This window comes from Siniperca chuatsi, linkage group LG17, assembly GCF_020085105.1.
Source record: "Siniperca chuatsi isolate FFG_IHB_CAS linkage group LG17, ASM2008510v1, whole genome shotgun sequence".
Taxonomy (NCBI): Eukaryota; Metazoa; Chordata; class Actinopteri; order Centrarchiformes; family Sinipercidae; genus Siniperca; species Siniperca chuatsi.
This window is the reverse complement of record NC_058058.1, coordinates 9,658,230-9,683,331: the sequence shown is the minus strand read 5'-3', so window position 1 is coordinate 9,683,331 and position 25,102 is coordinate 9,658,230. Positions and strand designations below refer to the sequence as shown.

Sequence of the window (25,102 nt, the reverse complement as noted above, 5' to 3'; positions counted from 1 at the left end):
CACCCACAGTATTACAGTATCAAGTACTGCTGTACAGTTGTGCAGTATTGTGGTGCAGTTTAAACTATTCTGAGTCACTTTAGTTGTAGAATAACACCATTGTTAAAAATATATTTCATATTGAATTTAAATTTCAAATCAGTCCAAAAGTATCTTAATTGTCAATTGAATTGAATTGAAATCAAATATAGCAATAAGAAACAAAAAACGAAGTCTCACATATAAACAAAAGTATATCTATCTATCTATCTATCTATCTATCTATCTATCTATCTATCTATCTATCTATCTATCTATCTATCTATCTATCTATCTATCTATCTATCTATATCTAAAGCAATACAATGTGTTGTACAGTGTGAAAAAACTGCAGAAAAAAGTTCAAAACATAGATACATAAACAGAGAGACACACGAACAATGACAGAAAAGCCTAGGTAAAAGCAAAACTATATCAAAAAAGTTCGGTTTCATATAAAACATGAACAGAGGAGCATCCAGGTGGTCTAGACGAGACACATACTGTGTAACAGCTGTCAAATTCCAGCCTTTGTTGCATATCACCCCCCCCCCAATATAAGATAGATTTATTGATAATTTTACAACACAGGGTTGTATAACGAGATATAGTTTTGTAGTTCCCTTTATGCTACTCAAAATAATTGATATACAGTAGATCAGTGTCTTCACAAGTACAGTAAAGGAAACATTTGTGTACTGATCCACAACTATCCTTGGACCTAATGAGTTTATGTGTGGCAGTAAAGCTGCAACACAATGCCAATAAAAACAAACTGGCTTCTCTCCCCAAAATGCCAGTAAGATAAAAAAATTTCACTGCACCTATAAGACATACTTTAGTCTATGACACACAATCACAGTGACATCAAAAGTCCCACCCCAAAATGAGGTTTGAATTCTTAATTACCTTCTGCATATAAAAAAAACTTTCTAGTGCTGTCTGTGTTGAGAACCACAAACCACATTCCTGTAGTCATGAGGCAGAGCTGATCTGAGTCACACGCTAAGAGAGAGAGAACAGAAACTCTGCTAAGACACATTTGAGTGTGAAAGTAACAAACGCCATAGTCTGTATGCGCAGTCAGACATAGCTTGCTGCTTTCAAGGGCTCTACTATAGCCTATGCGTGGAAATTTTCTCTGGAAACAAATGTGACAATAGGACTGAGAAGGGAATACAATCATCACAGCTTTGTTGACATGATGGACATTCATCTCAAATACAGGTATGATGTGTTTGATCTTGTGAAATATGGACTTTTATGTTGGTTTTGGTTTCAAGGCTTCACAGGCTCAGAGGTGAGCTACTCAAATGAAACCCACAAGTTTTTGCGTGTTTTTTTTGATAGTGACAGGTGAAGAGGTAGCAGGAAACGGGGAGAGAGAGAGGTATGAAATTCAACAAAGGTAATTGTATGCTGTGGACTAACTATTCAGCTACCAAGGCGCTCCAAACTTACAAGCTTTTTAAATGAACTTTTGCACACAAAGAAATGTGACATGGCTTCCCCTTTTCTATGTCCCTACATCAAATGAGAGTTTCTAATTGCAAAAAAGATTTAAACTTTTTTGAAGATGAATTATTATAAGTATGGCATCCGTGCTCAACATGCAAGCATCAATTTAACTTGAGGGGAAAAAACAATCTTGTGAAATGCTATTGATTTTTCTACAGGAATTGCTCCTGAAATAGACACAACCTAGAGAAGCCACAAGCCACAAAGTAAATTTAACAAATTTGCTTCAGCAGTGTGCAACACAACACACATGGACATGAAAACAGACGTGATGCACTTTTAAGATAACAGATTGTAAGCTGAGTTTTTACTGATAAGTTCAACTGTGCTGTTTCCTCTATCTAGCAGTGAAACACTGACAATGCTGTTTGGACACAGCTTTCTGCTTGCACATGTGTGAACAATATATATATATATTTTTCTTGAGCAGGTGCATTGTAAGCAGGAAATGATAAATTGGCCCAGAGATAAGAGTGTGATGTTATTTACAGGAAAGGAAGCGAAAATGAGAGAGTAGATAAAGGCAGAGAGGAGGACTGTGTGTGTGAAGAGAGGGCTGAGAAAGAGCTTAGACTGAGCGGATAAACTGACACATAATGAGTTTTCACACTTCAGTGCTAAAATGTAGCTCCGTCACAGGCAGGCAGGCGAGAGTGCAAGATGGAAAGAGACCCAGAGAGAGCTGGTTTTGTCTTTAAGAAGCTTTTATTTAGTGTCTTTCTTTCGTTTTGTCTTCCTTTTGAAAGGAACACAGTTGTGCTGTAGAGGGTCCCTCTAAGATACCTCTTATCTTCTGTTAACAGACTGAGCTACACTGCCATGATAAAACATGACATTCCGGACATTTTACGCTAAAGGCAGTACAGATATTGGCAACTCTAAAGGCTCATAAAAATGTAAATTCACTTACATTTTCTCCTCTAAACTAAATCTATCCAATGAGAGCATAATTGCCTCTTAATTATCTGTGTTAAGGCTGCTGTGGCCAAGTTTGTACTCAGAAAGGTTACTTCTTGGAGTGACAGAAGCTGGACATCTTAACCGTTTATCCATTACTTTTAGCTCACTATTTCAAATGTTTATCCGTTGCTTTCAGTTAACTATTTCAACTGTTTATTCATTACTTTTAGATAACTTGTCCAACTGTTTATTCATTACATTTAGCTAACTAGTTACTTTTAGCTAACTAGTCCAACTGTTTATTCTTTACTTTTAGCTAACTATTTGAAATGTTTATCTGTTACTTTTAGCTAACTATTTCAACTGTTTATTCATTACTTTTAGTTAACTATTTCAACTGTTTATTCATTACTTTTAGATAACTTGTCCAACTGTTTATTCATTACATTTAGCTAACTAGTTACTTTTAGCTAACTAGTCCAACTGTTTATTCATTACATTTTGCTAACTAGTTACTTTTAGCTAACTAGTCCAACTGTTTATTCTTTACTTTTAGCTAACTATTTGAAATGTTTATCTGTTACTTTTAGCTAACTATTTGAAATGTTTATTCATTACTTTTAGTTAACTATTTAAACTGTTTATTCATTAGGCTACTTTTAGCTAACGGTTTCAACTGTTTATTCATTACGTTTAGCTAACTAGTTACTTTTAGCTAACTAGTTACTTTTAGCTAATTAGTCCAACTGTTTATTCATTACTTTTAGCTAATTATTTCAACTGTTAGCTAACTATTTGAAATGTTTATCCGTTACTTTTAGTTAACTAGTCCAACTGTTTATTCATTACTTCTAGCTAACTAGTTACTTTTAGCTAATTAGTCCAACTGTTTATTCATTACTTTTGGCTAATTATTTCAGCTGTTAGCTAACTATTTGAAATGTTTATCCGTTACTTTTAGTTAACTAGTCCAACTGTTTATTCATGACTTTTAGCTAGCCATTTCAAATGTTCTTAGTAAGACAGCAGCTGTTAGTGAAGTTATTCCCAGATGCTGTTATCTCATGTTCTGTTTCTTCAGGACGTGGTTACTTCTGAGATGATGGAGGACACGAACGGACTTGGCCATGTGATGGAGGAGGGTGAGGTGGATGTTCTCAGACAAACCAAAGTTCAGCCACAGGCCAACAACAACAGACCCAACTGGTCAAATGGTAACAGAGTTCTGCTTCTTTATTTGTTTTTATTTGGTAAATTGTACTCAAAAAACTCTTTCGTTTACTCTCATTTTTATAAGATGATCAGGACGACTCACCTGGACTAGTTTGCTTGAACATGGATCTTTTGAAGGCCAGTGCTAATAATACACATACTGTAGGCTACCCTACATATATTTTGCACAACATGTATTTAAAGGTGCTGATAGGTAATATCTATATGGGGTTGTATACTGTTTTTGTATTTTATAGCATACAGGTACAGTATAGTACTCTTGTTTTACACATTTCCTTACATGTAGTGACTACACTGTGTTACATTTTACTGGTATTTGCATATGTCTGATGTTTCACATATCTGTTGTTTTTTTTCTCGTGTCAATGCAAAACATGCCCCAGTCCGCAATATACAATAGATGTTTTGGCACAAATGGAACCTCATAATATTTATACCTGAGTTGCAGGTGATAAATTGGTTTCTTGTGTAGCTTTTGACACAAAGACCATCCGTCACATTGGCAGTGGACAGCATTGGCGAGCTGGTATCAGATATTTAATAAAAAACCAACAGACTAATTAATCAATCTAACCATTGTCCAAATAATCACATCCAGGGATTATTACTTATTAGATCATATGGCTTCATTGCATCTTTCTGACTTTCACTTTCACCCTGAATAAATTCAGTTTTAGAAACTAAAGAAAAGTATTAAATATGTGCACCAGTCAAAATACCAGTCACATTAAAGCTTACAAGTGTTACAGCTGTGTTCATAAACCTTTGTTCTGCGATGCTTGTTTCAGATAGCTTTAAGTTTGTGTTACTAATGTATAACAGATCAGTTATTTTAGATTTCCTCATGACCAACCCTATACTGTACCGGTACAGCATTAGAGAAGGATTATCCGCACGTAGTCACCATAACGTCACGTTCACATGCTTTAGATTCCAGTGAACAGACATGTACAGATGTGAAAGAGAGATTGTTTAACTAAAAGCTCCCCATAGCTTTGGGCAATCATCTTATCCCACACTGTCTGACAGTCTCACATGTAAATTCTCCATCAGCTTTGTTCCAGCTCTTCGTTGAAGTTATATATATATATATATATATATATATATATATATATATATATATATATATGTTTACAGTGAGTGAAACGTTTAAATCCAAGACAAAAGAAGGATGGTAGCACCAGTCCATCAGATATCTGGGACATTATTTTATACACATTTCCCCAAAGCCTAACATACTTGTTATATATGGAAATTTTTGAATTTAATGTTCTGTAGGTTTGAACAATATTTATCTACACAGCTTGAGTTTGTACTGACTAGCCCACCTTAGGTCAGTGAGATTTGAGGGGTTATTCATATTTGACTGCCATTTTCTTATTTTACAAAAGCGTTTCAGATGAGTGCAGGTTCTTGTCACCTTTCTGTTTTCAGCATTTATGTAATGATGATTCTGTCGTGGATTGCTTTCTCTTTCTCTTTCTCTCTCTCTCTCTCTCTCTCTCTCTCTCTCTCTCAATCTCAGGTCAATGTGTTCTGGCAATGCCAAGCTGTTCAACGCTAAACCCCAGCTTTGATCTGTCTCTGTGCCGTGCCAAACTGGAGAATGATGGTTTTCAGGTCAGCACACACACACACATGCAAATGACCTACTGTGGTACAAAATTCAGACATCTTTATCTTAATCTGTGTTTAATTCAGGTTGTTAATTTGTCTAATTTTGTTTCCTGTTAGATTCCAGTTAGAGACATGGAGGCTCCACTGAAAGCAGCTCTGGACGTTCCCTCAGTCAGGAGATACATGGTTTTCAACTCGGCTCTCTTCCATTTTATAATGGCGCCGGTATGATCGTCCAATCATACCAACTATTTACTCTGACCATATGCCTCTCTCCCTAGTCCTTTGCAGTTTTAACTCTCTCACCATTTTTCTTTCATTTCTCCCGCATGTATTTATACTTTTTTCTGTTTTTGGTTTGCTTCAAATTTAGTATTACACTTCCATACTTCCATAAAGTTTGAGAACTTGCAAGAGACAGATGGTCAAAATCGAAGCAGAAGATGCAGAGATTTCCAACCTTTTATTCCCAAGTTTGAGTTAGTCCGCAAAAACACTGCAATTTCTCAAATACAACTCAGTAGTATCTTTCATTAGACGCTTCCTGTCTGATAAACACCCACATCTTTCAAACTCCAAGCCCCCTGTTTGTAACGCAGGCTGTCTGTTAAAAAATTTAATACGATATAGTCACTCAGGAGTTATTTTCTCAGACCATAATAGATATTATACTGTTTTCATAGAGTGAGTAGTACTACACCATACTTATTTAAATAGTTCTCTTCTTTAAATTTAAAGATTCTCAAAGATGATGATAAATAATCACATTATATCACAAGCACAACAACACTGTTACTGTGTACTGCTGTTAACTGTATCTGCCTGTGAATCTCTAGAAACTACAGTTTGTGTTAACTTGTGCCATTTTCACCAATTTTGAGTCAACTACAGAGCTGGAGGGGAAAAAAGGGAAACAGCAAGCCTGACTCTGTCCAAAGGTTAAAATATCTGAAAAATATGAAGCTCAGCAATTCTCACATTAAATCTTGTTTGTTTAATCTGCACACAAACAAAAATGTAAAGACGAAAAGTTTTACATAGTTATGTGCTTAAACTAGTTCTTGAAGAACAGAGGCTGGTTGCAGTGACTTTATAGAGTCTGTTGCTTTCAGTCTTTAAGCTAAGCTAACTAGCTCCTGCTCAGTAGTTAATGGACAAACATGAGATTGATATCGATCTTCTCATCTAACTCTTGGCAAGAAAATGAACAAGCACTTTTTCAAAGTAGAACTCTTTCATCAGTACTATTTGCCAGCTGAATATTTCATGCTTTTGGTATCCTAGTTAATATTCACAACCTCTCCTCTCCCTCCACCAGGTGCTGTATGTGGTGGTGTGGTGTGCCATGTTCTCCACCCTCCACCTCTACATCACTGTCAGTGACTACTGGGTCCTCTGTCTCTCTGTCAGTCTGGTCTCCATCTTCCTTACCACTGCCATCATCTTCATCCTCCACCACAGTAACAAGGACGTAAGGGGAAATACTGACATGTTCATACTAACGATCTTACATTTGAGTGTGTAATAAGTACAAACCTGAAATGTGAAATGATTGATTCTCTTTCTTCGTCTGTTTCTGTCAGATCAACATGAACTTAGACATTCGGTTAATCCAGGTGAATGAGAGGATGGTGAAACACAAGCTGCTGGTGGCCGTGGCCGACTGGGTGAAGAACTGCAGTGGAAACATGCAGGTTGTTCTTATAAAATCAACTGAAACTGTGAGAATATGAGCTTCCATATGTGCCAAAAGTGTACTAACTTCTTTGTACAATACAGTTGTCCATGTCTACTGTTGTTGGATGTCATTTAGGCTGATACACAGCTGTTAGTGTGTGAGACTCCTGCGGTTGTCTCGTTTCTTAGTTTAATCTTTTTGTGGCGTGAGAGAGCAACATAAAGATGATAGGGAGAACAGTATGACACAGAGAATAATAAAACAAGAAGACAGAGGAATGATGCAGCAAAACCATGTGGTTAATGACACAACAAGATGACAATTAAAACAACATATCAGCAGGCATAACAACACAACAATGACAAAGCAAATACACACTAGTAGCTTTCTATTGGTCTAAAAAACAGTAGAAAGTAGTAAAATATTCAAATCCAGTATGCCATAATTTATAGCTGCACCATACATCAGAAAGTCTTCACTTCATAGACATTTCCCCAAAATTTATTCTGACATATTTGGTATCTTTTGAAACTTTGGGATCTCCACTAGAATGTAAAATAAAGTTGTGTGGGTTTGATAAATAGATAAAAGTAGTATAGTATAAACACCCAAAATAAAAACAGATTTTTGAAAAAAGGAAAGATTCCATTTGAACAGTGCAAAGAAATCTGCTCACATGGGATGATAATACCATATATGGCTTGTACTGGCGTGCATCTCCACTAATCATGTAGGTGTAATGAGCTTTATGTGATCAATACAAATGTTCTTGTAATAAAACTCACCACAATTTGAGATGTGGGTGGTGATTTAGCGGTCTGGAACAAGACTAGTACATTAGTAATGAACAACAAATTGAATAATTTTGCTTTGACAGCCACTAATGCTCCTGTATTTATCTCTCTGTAACTCTCTGCAGCTGTACTTTGTGTATTGGGACATGTCCCGCTGTCTGAGGGCACTGACTGAAACTTTAGAGGAGCACAGCTTTGTGGCAAATGACACCCAGGTGAGTGAGTCGAGTACATCTGGCTCTCTGTTTGTTCTCCTGCTGCTTTATTGATTTTTCTTGTGCGCCCATGTTAGTCCTCCCTCAAAATCAATAGAAACATAATTCTAGGGGCTGTTGAAAAGATATTTATTTCTGGACTTAGGGCAAACAGAAAGTTAGTCTTAGTCTAAAGGATAGCATCACGTTTCATAGCTTCCCATTCTCGCAATGTGGAGGAAGTTAAAATGATCTAATTGATGTCACACTTTCTTCAGAACAAACTGAAGAGGAAGATGTCCCACCTCGTCCTTGTGACTGAGGTCACGGCTGTCGACCCCGAGGTCAGTCAGTCAGATGTGGAGGAGAGCTCAGATGAACAAAGGCCTCTGCTGAGAAATGAGGAGACGGGCTGCAGTACCTCAACTAGCCAGCGGGAGGACGCCAAACTCAACACCAACTACAGCCTCATTCCTGATGCATCGCTACCTGCTCAGGTAAAAAGACATGATGCTGCAAGACTTCTTTGTTCCCACAATTTATATTAGAGCCTGACCTATATATCACCAGTATTGTTTCATTATAGATACATCAGATTTAGCAGATATGTAAAAAATAAATAGCAGTGCATGTAAACTGCATCAATACATGTTTTTAAGGTTTTTATGGTTTATGATTTTTATGACTTCTAGACTAGATTTTTTTTAATTCAAGTACAACATAGTTTTGCTTTATTTGTGTTTTTATTTAATGCTGTTATTTTGAATAATTTAGTTTTTAGTGATATTAGTTACCTAGTTAGTTAGTTAGTGACTTTATTGTGAGTTAGTCAGTTAGAAACAAAAGTTACTGGATATAGTAATTTACTATTAAATACCATTATCAGATTTTTATTTTCTCAAAACTATATTGGTTGTAGCCTCTAAAATCCAGTATCTCTAAAGCTGTAATTCATATGAATGGCAGAATCAGAGCATCATAAATGGTAGCATTCACGCACACTATCAAAACGTGAACAAATTATTCTATGAGACGATGGTTTATGGTTTAGTTTTATATATAGAAACAGTGTTTGGCTTTTAAAAGGCCATATCAATATTTTGAGGCTAAAATTACTGTTACGGTTTATTTTGTGCTTTTCAGCATTTTTAAATGTATTTAGAAATAACAGGTATTTTTATTGTTTATATTTGAACCATCGTTTTGCAATTGCAAAAATTTTAATGTTTTGCATGAGTTAGCAGCTTTTTCAGTGACCCATTCATCTTTTTTATTAGAAAGAAGAAACTCCAGCCATCATACTACCTTAAGTCACTTTATAAAATAAGCAAATAAAACAAAACATTCAGAGATGGACTTGGAGGCAGACGGATTTCCTACTTGTAATGCAAATTAAGTCTTAACCAGTTTCCAAGAGTTTCCAAGATTATAATTAAATAAGTCTAAAAGTATAGTGGTCTTGGGATGCAAACAAACACTTGTGTTCTTGAAGAAAAAGACTTAAAATCTTCAAACATGTACAAAAGAGCAAGGTATTCATTAGCTAACAGGTACCCAGATTGTTACCCCCTTATTCCCTAACTTCACATCTTGTTCCCTTTGTACCTCCACGTATGTATAGGTACATACCGCACTGGTACACCGTTAGTATAAAACATTACACTGTAAATTGGGAAGAATTATGCTGTATGTTGCAGGCCATAATCTAAAGCGTTACCGTGTCAATGTACTTTTTTGCAGGCTAAAGCCTACCAGCTTCTGATGACCTACAGCGCAGCTTATGTGAAGCTACTGGTGTCGGAGAGGCTGTCAGGACCATCAAACCACCACCTACGTCCCAGGAGGAATCACTGCACCACTGCCCCTCTCTGCCTCTGCCAGTACATTAAAAAGAAGATCCTTCTATAACAGGGCCGACCAGTGTCAAATCAGGAAGCTGGTACATGGAACTGGTGGACTACACTGTTTTTTAAAAAAGACCTGTGCTTCGCACCCATGAACAGACAAACTAATATGTGGGAGCAAACATGGATTAGGCTACATGTTTAAGGACATTTTGATCACATGAAGGACCTGTTTGGAGCTTCAGACTCTTGATTTCTCTGTTTTTAAGGCGGTTGCTCCAGCCTGCAGGCTACTGTACTTATGCTACTGTTTTCATGCCAGCTCTGTGTTTGCACCACCTGGATCTTTGTCCATTTGGTCCCAACAATTTCTGCATCCTGCCAAATGCTGTCACACCGAGAACACACTGAGGTCTATTCCAGCTGCTGTAAAACAATATTTGTACTCTTGTACACATGACAATTACAGCCTTAGTAACTGCTGTTTAAATTATTTATATACACAAATATATAAATATTGATTCTTGCAATTTGATTCTACAGTATTTGTCTTTGTGGTTGAACTGTAGGTGGTGGAAAGTAACTGAGTACATTTACTTTGAATGCAGGACTTTTACTTGTAATGAAGTATTTTTACATAGTTGTAATGGTACTTTTACTTAAGTAAAGGAACTGAATACTTCTTCCATCACTGCTTGGAAGATTGACAAGTGATGTGTAGACAAAGACAGTGGAAGCATGAAGGAAAAGAAAGAGATTCCCCTTGATGCAGGTGTGTAATGATGCTGAAAGGGGGCTAACATGAATCATTGGCTTCAGTTTATTCGCTATATTATCTCAAATGTCAGCAGCAGCACAGAACTGAGGGTGTTTGTTTTGTTCTCACACCTTTGGTTTTATGTGTGTATGTGCGTTAGTTATCTATGCATTTGTGTTTGCAGTAGGCTGGGTTTATTTCTCACATATTACCAGTGAATACCCATCAGTCCTGATGCTGTGGCTGAGATGACAGCCCAGCGAGAGACCTGCAGAATGACACAAACACACACAGCGAGACAGCCAGCATGGCTGACCCAGGGGAAGCTGGGATTGTGTGATGGAGGAGAGAGGCGTGCAGCGTGAGGCCAAGTTAAACGATCTCAGAGACACTGGCTCTCCTCAGGAGGCTAAATGGCCATCTGTGATCCTGCACACACAGGCTGGCTCAGCTCCCACCTTTAGTTTCTCCCTCAAACCTCTTTTTCATTGGCCTAATTGTTTGGGTCCATATTTCACCTATTAAACAGATACAGTATTATTTAAAGTTGCTGCAATCAATAGTTTTCTAATAGTTTTATAACAATGTATCAAATAACAATGTGACAATGTGAAATGGGTTGCTAGTAGTGATGACCCTACAGAGAATTATCACCCGAATCTGCAGCTCCCCTTGGCTTTACAGAGCTTTATAGCAAGTTTCAGCTCATTTTTAGCTGTCCAGCCCGCGACTAAACTGTTTCGCTTCACTCTCACTGCTCTCATAATGTTGTTTTCGGCTGCAGCACGCAGCTGTTTTCAGAGAAAAACTCTTAAAACCCACAGTACAAAACCTGCTCAGCAACAAGCGGCAGACAGACACAGTTAGAAACTAGCTGGTGAACACAGTGGAGCATTTAGCAGCTAAAGAGCCAGATATTTCCCCCAGGAGTTGGTAGAGACCAAAAACAGAGATAAAAGAGAGTGAATATTGGACTTACATTCATAAGGTGACCAGAAACACAACTCCAAATTCATGATAATGTTGCTCCATGACTACTGGAGGTGTAAATAAGCAACTGTTTGCTAACAAGTTCATCACATCAAATTTAAAGGTGTTGATATGTCAATGTTGTGTTCAAAAAACAACAAACATTGCAGGTTTAAAGAATTTTACTTAAAGGAAAATCATAATGACAGGATTAAACAGCAGCAAAAAACAGGACAGAGACAGACATAAGGCAAAATAAGAGATAGGCTATTATTATGGTCCAATTTAAAATGTCCAATTAAGAGTAGAGTAATTGTAGCATTCTGACATTTTGGGTTTATACAGTATAAGCTGCGAATGGGAAGACATATTCATCTTTATGACACAAATACAGGAAAGGTGACGCATGGAAACAACCCTAATGTCTATTAAGAGTCTACAGCCATGCTAGCGGCTCTGAGAGACTGTACTTAGGCACAGTGGTGCTTTGAGCTAAATGCTAACATCAGCAAGCTAACATGCTCACAGTGACAATGCTAACATGCTAATGCTAAGCAGGTATGATGTTTACCCATGGGTGTGTTAAGCAAATTCTTATAATACAATCATGTTTACCATGTTCGTCATCTTAGTTTAGCATGTTAGCATGCTAACATTTGCTAATTAGCAGTAAACACAAAGAACAGCTGAGGCTGCAGAGGTGTCATTAGTTTTTCAGGTGTTAAGTCATAAAACAAAGTATTGGACAAATTAGTTTTGACCTGATGGTGGCTCTAATTTAATGCCAATCCAACCAATAGTTGAGACATTTGACTGAAAATGTCTCAACTCATGGTGGCGCTGCAGGAAAAGTCAGGCGGTCACTAGAAGTCATTAGGATTTATCTTCTGGGGAACATGAACGTCCGTACAAAATGTTGTAATATGCTTAAATTTGGGTTTGTACAATATAAACTGCCTGGATGGGAAGGGATAATCATTTTTATGTGGTGCAGAAGATGAGCAGTTGTAAAATATAACCCTGCAAGACCTTATGTGATTAAACACAAGATAGTGATAGTGAGCGATACTGTAGTTCATGTTGTGACAGAGAGAGGAAAAAGAGAGACAGAGAGGGAGAAAACCGGGGCAACTATAAATAGCGCCTTAGTGATGAGGGGAAAGAGGAAAGACCACAGAGAGACTGGAAGGTGAAAAACAGACCTGAAGAATGAGACACCGCCTGCATCAACGCATCGTTCACGTCCCAAAATTATTCTTTTATTCATTACTCAAACAACCAAAGTCAGAAACAACTAATGCATGTGCAACACAGCCATGAACATAATTATAATAATAAACCCCAAGAGAACCACATGTACACATAGGTCATTTTTGGCTCTTTGAACAAGCAACCCATCGCATTTACAAGCTCAAAAACAAAACAAAAAAAATGAAAAGAAAATGAGGAACACATCTCCAAGCTGTTTAGTAAACAGCTACGATTCATGTTGCTGAGCACAGAAGAGTCCTATCAGAAAGCACACAGGGAGATGCAGCCTAGCGCCGTATAAGCTAGATATGCTAGGAGTGACTCTATTCAGTAGAAACACACTCAATGACAGATCCTTCTGTACAATACTAATACTAAACAGCACTGTGCTTCATGTATTCTTCTAACACTGAAATATCACTGTGTCAATATAAGGACAGGGCCTGTATTTATCAAACGGCTAAAAGTGAATTTTAGGGCTCAAGTGTAAAAGTAAAAATCCTTCACTTTTTTTCACCAACTTAAATAAATGGTTTTGCATTTTGGGAAATATGCTTATTTATGCTTTCTTGCCGAGAGTTTGATGTGAAGATCGATACCACTCTCATATCTGTACGGTAAATATGAAGCTGCAGCCAGAAGCTGGCTAGCATAGCTTAGCAACAGTGGGAAAACAGCTAGCCTAGCTGTCTAAAGGTAATAGAATCTACCTACTAGCACCTCTAAAGCCCCCTAATTAACACAATTTTTCTCTTCTTTTTAAATACATATAAAATCATAAAAATTACAATTTGCAGGTGCTGAGAGGTGGATTTTTGGACAGAGCCAGGCTAGCTGTCCCCCCCATTTCCAGTCTTTGTGCTAAGCTAATGTCGCCCGGTTCTAGCTTAATATTTAGTGCACAGACACAAAAGTGGTATAAATCTTCTCATATATCTCTCAGCAAGAAAGCAAATAAGCATATTTCCCAAAATGTCAAAATCTTGCTTTAAGAATAAAAGCTATTTATCGAAATATTGAAATGACTTAAAATGATCTTAAATTTAAAAGAATTAAGTTAGTATAGAAACAGGGGTGATCACACACCGTCTGAGACATGTTTTGAAGTAATTGTACTAAATATCATTCATCATGATGAATAATATGCTATCCGAAGCACAACATTTTGTTACTGGAGGTATTACAGATTTCACACAAATAAAATCAACTTAAATTTTTTTTAAATCACATGTTTTGGCAGAAAAACTAATTGCTGAGTGAAATGTAAGGATTATTTAACAATAAGGCAGTTGTTCGGTAAATCCTTGTTTCTGATTGGCTATTCCTGCTCTGAGCATACACATGATTAATCAAGTGATCACTTGAGAGCTGTTCTTAAAAGTTACTCGCAGTAAATACGAGGAAGTCACTTGATAAATGTGGACTAAGTTGGCTTTTAGGAGCATTCTTAAGTGTAGTTTTTGAAAGTTTGATAAATACGGGCCCAGATGTGTTCAATGTACTCAATATTAGTGATAATCAAATGCAATAAATAATAATAATAATATATAAACTACAGAATAAACTGTATTTATACTGTCTCTATTTGTGTTCATTGTCAGCTAACATAATTTTCATGATTTTTAATATCTTTGTATAATAAAAAAAAATAGCATCATCAGAGGGACCAACAGAGGAAAGAGATATATTAATAGGTGCAATAATTCATGTGGACAGGAGAAAGAAAAAAAGTGAGAGGACGGGGACCAGAGGAAAGATTTCATAGTGCGGAAAGTGCTACAATACAGTATAGGCATTAATATTTTCTCTCTCTCCTATTGGAAACATTCATTTTCGGCTCTCACATAACTCCAGCAACGTCACATAATAGTTCATACTGTAATGTTACAGCTCTTACAAACAACAGCACACATGCTGCTCGGAGCTACGCTACATTATGGAAACCATACTCATATGGGGGTGAACCCTGACTCGTGTTACAACGGTGAAACAACATTATAGGAGCTCACAGCTGATGTTTAAGACAAATGGAAACAAACTGAGGATGACATGCAGGGTTATGTTGCCTCATAAGTGTGACGTTGCACTAAAGTTTCATATACACTGTATGATTGATTAAAGAGCTAAGAGATGTGCAACACAAAATAGCCCAATACACTTCTAAAATACTTGCGAAAAAACAATATTTGCAAACCTAAGATTCAAATACTTATCATATAAATTGTCTCCTTTTTTTGTTTTGACAGTAGCTTGTATTGTAAAATATTGTACCACACACTTCTAGACATTTTAGGAAATATTCCCACCAACAGCTGGGAGACAAGCTATTTTAGCTTAAATTTATATTTATCATGCACTATAAGAACTATGAATGTAAGCAGCTGCGTCATTTTATCTGGTTACTACAAAGTGCAACATCATCATCATCATCAGATGTCAAATTTAAGCCAATTTCAAAGTGTCAGATAGCTGCAATAAACTAGTGATATACTGTCAAGTCAATGCATGGGTAGATATTGAATAAATTAATAAATAACATATTTTAAATAAATTAAAAAACATATAATAAGTTATGTATCGTCTCATCCATGTTACATATAAACAACCCATCTCAAATAAATACTCTGTGTTTGGTTACATTAGACTCTCTGTCAGTCAGTCCAGTCTCCATTTGGTGTGTTAAATGTGTATTGATCACCCCCCTCTAACACTTTAAATCTGTTTTACAATCTCTTATCCAAGTGTATCAGCAATAATACTGCTCTGTAAATCAACACTGTTTCAACATGGCACCTTTTTTTTTTTAAAAGAAGAAAACACATGTATACTTGTACTTGTAAGACTAAAATGTGCATTTAACTATCCCAAAATTGACTCTTTGTGGGCCCATTTAGTAGATTTTGTCATTGGAATATGTAAAACTGAAACACACAGTGACCTATCCTCGCATCTAACTACATCATCCGTTTGAATTAATCAGCATCAAATGAATTGTTAATGATAGGAGCTTTGTATCCCTCTTGCAGCTCATATCTGAGTGTAAATATTAAGCGGCCGCTGTGCTAACAGCAATACTGGACCTCATTTGACAGCTGCTTGTATTTGGCATTTGAACATCAGCTGTGATTGGTTGTTTTTGGTCGCCTTAGTGAGTTTGATGGCAGCAGGTTAGGTCAGAGCTGTGTGTGTGTAGCTGTACACAGAGGGCCAGCAATGCAGTAGCAGTTTGTGTGCATTTTCAGTGCTCCTATTTCCTCCAAACGATTGAGAGTAGTTAGCTAGCTAATATATGCCATGATTTCCCATCTGTCTGACACTGCGTGGAGTTACGGCTCCCAGTCATCGTCGTGGTGCTGCGAGGCGATGATGACTACCACGGTCAGGATGGTGCACAGCACAATGGAGGCGATGCCAACAGCCAGGCTGATGAAGGAGAAGTTGCGCGCCTCGCGGGAGGCTATTTCCGCTGTCACCATGTCCCCTCTGGCTATCGCCGTACGCACCTAAGTGATGCAGGAGGTCGGGGATAGGTGTGTGGGAGAGAGGAGAAATTAGAATTTGTGTTATGTAACAAGAAGATGCACGAGTGGGAGCAGGAGAGAGTCTAAAACACCATGAACGGATCGATTTCACTGCAGAAAGAGGCCACTCCACACAACATTAACACACCATAACAACATATACAGCTCAGACCAGTGGGTCCATGCCTTGTCAGCTCAACTCAACTCAAAGCCAGCTGAGCAGGCCCAGAGGAAAAAATCCATTCTATCCCATTGCACCGACAGTGGTGTTGTTACGTAATGTGGTCTGTTGTGTGCATGTTGGTCAGCACAGTCTGCCATTGGAGAGGCAAACAACATGCATCGTGAGGTATGAGAGCCACCAGACTGAGCCTTTACATTTCTAACAACAACTTAACTTGTATGTTAAATAGCATCAGTAAAGGGCTTGTAAAAGAGCAAACTATGCCTTTTAATGCAGAGGGCGTATAGATGACATCGCTGAAAGTATGAAGTTTAGGTGTAATGACGGTGTACTGACCAAGATAAATTCTCTTTAAATGTGTAATATAAATCCTGACATTTGCAGTGGCAAATGCTTCTGCTGTTGACTATTTTCCCTGATTCTGCATAATTTAAAAGTATTGAAAACATACGGTGTCAACATATGTAATAGACCTCAGAGTCTTGACTATTTCGTCATGGTTTGGGAGGGGCCGGACTTTCAAGCTAACTATGAGCAGGAAAAAGCAGTTTTTTTACACCCATTTGTGATCACCACAAGGTTTTTCCCAAACACTTAATTATCTTAATGTGACTAATATAAGTGAGATTTATAGTATCTTACTTTTCTGCATACTAGAAATTTTTATGCCAGTGTCATTCTAAAAGTACATTTCGGAAAATAAAACGACTTTAGGATGCATTTACATTACAAAGTCCCTGGCAAAGGCGACATTATGTTAATAAAACTCAAAGATCAAAAGATGTTATAAAGTGGCATCAACCTGCACTGCTTTGATGATCGCAATGATGCCTGTCGGCCAGAAGCAGCAGACGGTGGTGAGCACGGCGATGGGCAGGTAGTCGTGTGGCGGTCGACGGTCCATTAGGGTGATGCTGGGTGGCATTTGCATGGGATGAATCTGGCCCGGTGGGATCCCTGGGTGACCTCCCCCGGCTGGCATGTAGGGTTGACCCTGAGCAAAGGGAGAGAAGAAGACAGTGAGTAAGTACTAGTGCTTTTTTAAAAACATTTTGTAGAGCAGCTTACAAAGCACTTTCCACTCAAAAGACACAGGATCAAGGTGACACAGTGAAAGAAGAGGACAGTATTACATTTGCACGTATTAGTCTAGTATGGATGTCGTGCATGTCTAAGCTTTTTCGGCAGTGTGGCAGGAAATGTCTAAATAATTATGATCAATATGTCAGATTGCAGCTAGCCTGCAAGATGAGCAAGTGCAGAGTTTGCTCTTGATAACATTTTCCCATACTCCTGCAGTCCGGTACACAAGAATGTATCAAACATACATTATATACTGCCGGGGATTTTAAATAGTTATTTTATTAAAAGAGACTGATGAGGTGGAGAAGATTAAACCTCAGCTCTAGTTTTAGTTCTAGTTAGTTTCAGTACACTTGGTGGTGGCACAAGCAGTTGCACTTTCAGTTGTTTAATGACGCACAATCACATTTTGGGGCCTAATTTCACAACTTTCAGTTTACTTCAGGGTATAGTGTTGATGGTTTTATCCACCTAATGTGTAATTATGTGTAGCTAGCAATCTTTAGCACTGGTTCACAACTTGTTTGGTTTATAATCCTTTATAAAAGCAAGGCCTTCTCACAAGCCCTCATCACAGGCTGCATAGTCCTATGAACTGTGAGCGGTTCAACCAAAGACTGATGTGATCAATGATCTCATTTTTTTATTATTGTTTTTTGAATTTTATGCTGTTAAAAGATAGCCAACATCAGAGAGATGACAGGAAATGAGGGGAGAGAGAGAGAGATGGGGAATGACATGCAACAAAGGACATGAACCAGGTGTGCGGTTTGGGGTCGGCACCTTAACCCCTAGGCCACCAAGGCACCCCAAATGGTCTCATTCTAATAGTTTTTAGGTTCCTGGAGAGGTAAAACTCTCAAGTAAAAAGTACAAACATTTGAAAAAAGTTTAAAAAAAAACAACACTATTCTGTGTAGTAGAAAGTGTTTTTTCTTCTTTCTTTTTGTTGTTAATCATCTCTCGACCCCCTCAGATTTATCAGGTGACCTCTTGTGGGGTCTGAGCCACAGGTTGGAAACCACTGATCTTGAGAACATTAACTCTACTTACTAAAAATTATGAAAGTTACTGATGCCATTTCACCTGCCAGACTTAAAGTTCAGGTAAGCAAATGTCATTAACGTCATATTTTGTTGTTTTTATGTAAATCACTTTGAATTACCCCGTGTGTAAAATGTGTCATACAAATAAATTTTGCCTTTCCTATTACTGCACACCCAACGAAGCAATGTAGTGCCCTTTAGATTAATCAAAAAGCCTGGTGCTCAGACACAAAATATTTTTTATGCACTGTACATGTACTTTTTTACAAAAGTGATGCAATTAGCTTAGCTTATAAATGCAATGATATGTGGAATTAGTTAATTCAGTGAATATTATAACATAACCAAATGAGTAAATAAAAGCCACATCAAGTTTTGTAGTTTTTTATATATATATATATATATATATATATATATATATATATAAAATATATATTTCTCATCATACAAAATGTACCTAATATTGTCTAAAATTGTAAGAGACTCATGCCTGTGAGATAAAAGGGTGATATGTAACAACATGCTAACTTGAACAAATGTACAGTTTAGAAGACATAAAACAGAGTATGACATAGGTAACACTTTATTTTATCGGTCTGTAATTTTTCTCATAATTTCCTGGAAAGAACTATATAATTGTGTACTGATCATAAGGGAAAATAGAGACATTGTTTGATTGGTAAATGTCCACTTAATTAATGGCTCAGCAATGGAGCTCTTCTTTTAAGGAACTTCCTCTGGAAATCGACACTTATTACAAACTCAACACAACCAACTGAGATAACACAACACTGTCTGTATTTTCTCCTTAATTAGCACCAAATTACTTATTAAGTTCTTTTCAAGAAACTTCCTAGTAAATTATTAGGAAACTATGGACCTGTAAAATAGTGTTACCAAAATGAATTTTCATCCATCAAATCTGTAAAATCTGTGAAGGATGGAAAACACAAGTTTTATCCGTGATATGAGGTGGAAAGAAATGTACAGTATATTGAACAGAGCCTGGTGTAATTCTGTAGAAGCCTGATGACCTGTGAAATCTTTAACAAGCACTTTACTTGTCTCTGACTCACCGATGCCATGGGGTAGACGGGTACGTAAGCTGTGCAGGGTTGCAGCTGAAGCGGGTAGCCCGGGTGGAGGTATCCTACAGGGGGGTGAGCCATGGTGCCTACTGTGCCCTGGGTCTGGACTGTGTAGCCCTGCGGGGCCCCCTGGGGTCCCAGCGGGCCGCAGTGGAACTGGGTTTCTTGGAGGTATCCGTCTGAGCCCGGAGGAGGAGGTGGAGGAGGGTAGTTGGGTTGGGTGCCTGGTGCAGGCTGCATGTTGGGGTGTTGGGGTACGTTAGGGTCTTGTGGGCTAGGGAGGTACGGAGGAGGCTGCATGGTCTGACGGCCAGAGTCATCGAGACCTGAGAGAAGAAGAATAGAGAAAGAAAAAGAGGGAGGAAAGATGAGAAAAAAGCAGGCAGGAAAGGAATCACAAATAGAAAAAGCAGAGGAAGAACAATAAGACACAGTTGTAAGACTGAGGGCTTGTTATCTAACTCAAGCACTGTTACAGCACATTTGTCCGCATGTTGAATGTAATATGTCTTATCTCACTGTTGAGGAGGGGGGAAACAATTACACAGACCACAGCTCCCCGGCGAGACTTCAAACAACAGAAAGAAAACCTGCTCAGTCTGTGAGTTAATGATGACACTGATTGACATTTTCACCTCCAAGAGAAGAAAGGCCTTTTTCTCTCCTTCGCCCTTCAAAAACGATGTTTGTTAGCGGTTAGAAACGTGGCATTTCGGAGACAAAGAACTTCATCTGATGGCCTGTCTGAAGAATTCATCTGCTTTTGGACGTCTGAACAGTTTACGCTCACACCTCTGCTCCCTTTATTTTTGCTTAACATTGAAAATGACTGGTAGGGTGTCGTGTTTTCACAGTGGGGGAAGTGGCCATGGGTACGGTAATCCATTCCGACAGGGACATGAGGAGGGAGGAGGAAGAGAGATGTAGATGGAGGTGAGGACGGAGGAGTGAGGGTTTGATAGGACAGAAGGAGAGCAGGAGGCAGTCGGAGAGAAGAGCAGTGTGAGCGATGAGGGATGACGACTTGTGCTCGGGGACCGGCTTTTACATAACAGTCCCAAACTCTGTCACAAGCAGGAATTGGACCAGAAACAGACAGAGGGGAAAAGAGCGAGCACGAGGAAAGGGACACGTTTAAAAGGTGAAAGGTGAAAAGTACATGTTGGTATTTCTCCATTTAAAGTCTGATGAATCCAAAATCTGTCAAGACAGAAGAAAGAAGCAGGGAGTGGTGGATTTTAAGTTCAATCCTGATCAAAAATGGGTAACATAAGACAATAAAATGCCTGAAATATTGGCTTTAAACACCATAAATTCACACAAAGAAGCTTAGTTACAGGTCTGTGGTACCTTACTAAGCTGCCAGAGTGAAATGGATGGATGGCTCAAGGTTATTAACAGATATCAGGTCTCATTAATTTGTAGTAAAACATTTGTTTTTTGCTCCTCGCTTTGTTTTTAAGACTAGAACAGCAGTGGGCTAATAGTCATGATTAATTAAATTCTAACCATAATGTTATTGCACATTAATTGTTCATTGCTGTTTATTAATTACTAGTTTCTAATCAAAGTTTTAGTTATTATAATTTTTAGTTTATTATTAGTTTTTAACATTTTATTTGTATAGTTTATTTCCAAATCAAGATATCAGCATTCATCATAGATTTTACCAGAAAATATTAATAACTTAATAATAATAATAATAATAACTTTATTTATATAGCACTTTTCAAAACACATTTACAAAGTGCTTTTACATAGCTGAACGAGGATTGAAACATTTCAGTACTGCAATGAGGCAAATAAAACCAGACAATTAAAATAATACAAAATAAAATGTAATAAAACACCCAACAATAATATGAGATAAAAACAATAACAAATAATAATAAAACAGATAAGACATTAATAGGCGTTAATAAAAAGCTTTTTTAACAGAGAAGTGATTTAAAAGATGTCTCAAAAGATATTGACATTTACCCAAACGAATGAAAACTAATTTGTCTGTTCGCACAAAATTACAACCACGAACAGACTTTCCTCACAGGAGACATTTTGAGTTGTAGTAGCAGGAAAGGCACAGGTGTAACTAATAGCATGAGTGATTGTTCTGTTCCATCCAGTGAGCCAGCATGCACAATACTGTAGCAGGGACCTAAAAGTAACGTAGCCCTATTAATGTTATTATGTACACCTGTGTTGCAGAGGGCCGTTGTGTCAACGGTCTATCCAGCTGTGAAGAGTAGGAGTTGCAACTTAAATTAGTACCCTAATTATTAGTAACAATTACATAATAAAGAACAGGATTAGAAACATTTTATTGATGATAAGCAGTAGAAATGTTGTATATATAATATTTAAGCTATCGGTTCCTGGCAGAACAGATATAGTGACAAAATGATATTTATGATATTTAGCTATATAGGAGCCCTTCGGGGGATAGTAAGAATTAACACTGCTGGTTTTCTATCTCACCTGCTAGTTAACTGTATTGATAGGTTACTGCAGGTGTAAATGAACCTGCAGGTTAGAACATGACAACTGAAAGAGTATTACAGAAACACTTGACTTGTATATGGACAGTGTATGATACAATAAGATAGGATAGAAGTTAATTTATCCCGAGGGAAATTGTTGCACAGCAGTTGCAGTAAGACTGCAAATATAAAGAGTGCAAATGTTGTCGGTCATTGTTGCTTTTTATATATATTTATATATTATGTCCGAAACAGCTTTGTTGTTCTTGTTTTTAGCTGTATGTCTATTTCTTTTTAAATTGAGGTTCTGGCAACAATTACATATACTTCCAGTTCCTGAAAATTTACAGAACCACTTTTTTCATGGCTTTTGTACTACCTTAACAAAACACAAAAACAGCAGGAGTCACAACTTTGCAAACATGATACAAAACAAAACAAAACGAGAGAAAACACACACACACACACACCACCAGGCTGACATAATTACATTCAAATTACTAGGGTATGCTGTAGTCAGTTCCAATGTTGTTAATTAGGTAGAACGAAGTCCAGTCTAGAGGGGTCCACCGTGTCCAAGACTGGTTGCCATATCTTAATAAATCCCTCGACATTGTCGTGAAGGGTGTAGGTCAGCTTTTCCAGAGGGAGTATTCTCAGTACCTCCTTATACCAATCGTCCAGCGCAGGGATGTCCAGAATTTGAGAATAGTCTTTGTTGCTATATATATAAGAGTGTTCCAACCGATTTAGCGTTGTGGTTGTTCCTTGCACTGTCCACTTCAGCTGCCAAAATACACTGAAGAGGTGATAGCTCCAAGTCACATATGGATCTGAATTATCTGAATCTGAGTTTCTGAATTGCATTTAATACATTAGAAGAGCTTAGACCAAGCCTGCTCGTCAACAATGGTGTACAATGAAGCATATGTAATATTTTACATTGTGTCTATCAGTATCACAGCTAAGATTAGTAAGCGTATTTTCTATAACTGATGCCCAGATATTTTCTTCTGACAGTCTCAATCTGCCACTGCTTTCGGATGTGTTCAGTAGAATAATTAACATTTATAAATAAATCTTTTTGGTATGGGTTACTTAAGAATGTCTTCCAAGAAAGACACACCTGGAGCGTGTATGTTATTTGGTATATAATGTCTTTTCTGTAAATAGCGGGGGGAAAACAAGACTGTTGTAAAGAATATTTACTCTTTAAGCCCTCGAAAGACTCCATAGTTCCTCCTTCATAGAGTTTGACAAGCTGGTCCAGACCCTTTTCCTGCCAGAGCTTAAACACCAAATTTTGGCATGATGGGGGGAAATCTGGATTTCTGGAGCCCAAATTATGTCTGTTTCTATCTTCCTGTAAATTGTTCTGTGTTCAAGTACATTGAGAGCAAGTAATCATTCCCACTCAGTGTTAGTCACGTGATATTTGCATTTGCATCAGATCCCTGCAATATTTCAATTGGTAAACAATTTTGTGCATCCTCATAAATAACATTATAGGACTGCTGTTGTTCTTTTATGAGCATCAATGAATCCCTGGTTTTATGTGAGGTTTACAGCCCAAACTGCAGTCTGCTGCACAGTCTGCCTTTTACAGTATCAGTGGCAACTTTGTGCGTTTCATCATGACCTTTATTCTTTTTATTCTTTACTGTAAAGCTGCGGCTCCCCCGGTGTTTGAGCTCCATCAGTAGTTGGCGCTTTAAAAGAATGGAAAAGAAAACGGGAAAAACGAGACAAAATGTGTGTGTTTTTTTTAGTGCACCAGACGTTGAGGATTATTAATTAAGGCTACTGAACACGCGCAAGTGAAGGCGTGCACGCGCAGAGGACACCCACACTTGTCTATAGTCAGGAGAGGTGTACGTAGGCCTGTGCGTAATGATGATAATGAGACAGAGAGAAAAGGAGAAATAACAATAACCCTATCATAAAATGTAAAGTAGCCTATTACACAAACATCACGGGAAGTCCTTCAATTGTAAAGCAGAAAATGAATACAATCCTGACAAAATACCCGACTTAAGATACAAATATAATCACATAAAGTCTGATTAATGTCACTTTAAACTCTCTATTGAGCATCGTGGACATAATATGAGGGCCTATGGTGATTTCCCCCCGGGCTGCACCCACACAGCGGTGCATCATCCTATAGAAACAGCGCTGTGCAGATAAACAGCGGATGGAGATGCAAATGACAGAAACAAAGATCTCGTCAGCGTGTTATGTATCCGCGGATCAAACAGACAAATGTCCACATAAAATAACCTATTTCTCAACATCTCAGTGGGGGTTAAGAAGTGCCTCAATTAGGCTTCAAAATACGCCACATTTAACACAATTAAAACACCTCACCGTGTTTTTCCGACGACATGCCTTCAGATCTTCTGTCCTCCTCCTTTTGATCGGATGTTTTAACTCCAGCCGGTGGTGCAAAATCCCTCCTTTCGTGCGCGATGATGCAGACTTTTTACTCCAAACGTGTGCAACCAATCCTCAAGATGTCTTCATCTTTTAAAAACCACCCACGGTTTAATGATAATAATAACTTAAAAGTGAACCCAGTTCTCCTCAGCGCGCAGGTCTGTCCAGTATTTCTCCTTTCCTCTTTCTCTCTGTGCAGCTGGAAGTCTAACAAGGTTTCTCCGATAACGCGTCGCCGTACATTGAATTAATCAGACACAAAGCTATCTTTGTCTTAAAGCGACAGCTCGGACTGGGGAAATGCACATGCACTGTGCTGGAACATCCCATTACAGCTCAACAAAGAAACCACGCATTTCTTTCCTTGCGTGACATTTCAGCGCCTCGGTTTTTCCTCTCAGGCATGATGTCCTCAATGATGGCAGATTTTTCCCTTGAAGTTGTCAGAAAGCCAGAATAGACTGGTAATGATGCATGCAACAAAACATTTTACA

The 25,102-nt window shown here is 37.9% G+C and overlaps 2 protein-coding genes across 6 annotated transcripts; one reads left to right on the top strand and one right to left on the bottom strand.

Moving 5' to 3' along the window:
- Positions 1-980: 980 nt before the first annotated feature.
- Positions 981-10,331, top strand: LOC122863850 (transmembrane protein 268). Of its 5 annotated transcripts, none has more exons than XM_044170647.1 (10): positions 981-1,245; positions 1,369-1,408; positions 3,518-3,650; positions 5,195-5,289; positions 5,404-5,511; positions 6,605-6,757; positions 6,870-7,007; positions 7,884-7,973; positions 8,231-8,449; positions 9,693-10,331. In XM_044170647.1, exons 3-10 carry the CDS (start codon positions 3,536-3,538, stop codon positions 9,858-9,860), a joined length of 1,086 nt encoding a protein of 361 aa, XP_044026582.1. In that variant the 5' UTR covers positions 981-1,245; positions 1,369-1,408; positions 3,518-3,535; the 3' UTR covers positions 9,861-10,331. The 5 variants fall into 5 exon arrangements, with proteins under 5 accessions (XP_044026582.1, XP_044026583.1, XP_044026585.1 ...); XM_044170648.1 differs by having other exon boundaries at positions 1,369-1,426; XM_044170650.1 differs by lacking the exon at positions 1,369-1,408.
- Positions 10,332-12,759: 2,428 nt separating this feature from the next.
- prrt1 (proline-rich transmembrane protein 1) lies at positions 12,760-24,992 on the bottom strand. The gene is made up of 4 exons (XM_044170655.1): positions 24,540-24,992; positions 19,684-20,021; positions 17,281-17,472; positions 12,760-16,276 (listed from the first exon to the last, which is right to left on the bottom strand). Exons 1-4 carry the CDS (start codon positions 24,556-24,558, stop codon positions 16,100-16,102), a joined length of 726 nt encoding a protein of 241 aa, XP_044026590.1. The 5' UTR covers positions 24,559-24,992; the 3' UTR covers positions 12,760-16,099.
- Between the last annotated feature and the right edge of the window lie 110 nt (positions 24,993-25,102).

Bases quoted from the DNA above. Each gene is read 5' to 3' on its own strand.
- LOC122863850 (XM_044170650.1), top strand. From the start codon at position 3,536: ATGATGGAGGACACGAACGGACTTGGCCATGTGATGGAGGAGGGTGAG. The intron at 6,758-6,869 runs GTAAGGGGAAAT...TGTTTCTGTCAG, and splicing joins TCCACCACAGTAACAAGGAC to ATCAACATGAACTTAGACAT. The intron at 7,974-8,230 runs GTGAGTGAGTCG...CACTTTCTTCAG, and splicing joins TTGTGGCAAATGACACCCAG to AACAAACTGAAGAGGAAGAT.
- prrt1 (XM_044170655.1), bottom strand. The intron at 17,473-19,683 runs GTGAGTCAGAGA...CCCTTTGCTCAG, and splicing joins CCGTCTACCCCATGGCATCG to GGTCAACCCTACATGCCAGC. The intron at 16,277-17,280 runs GTTGATGCCACT...TGCATCACTTAG, and splicing joins CGATCATCAAAGCAGTGCAG to GTGCGTACGGCGATAGCCAG.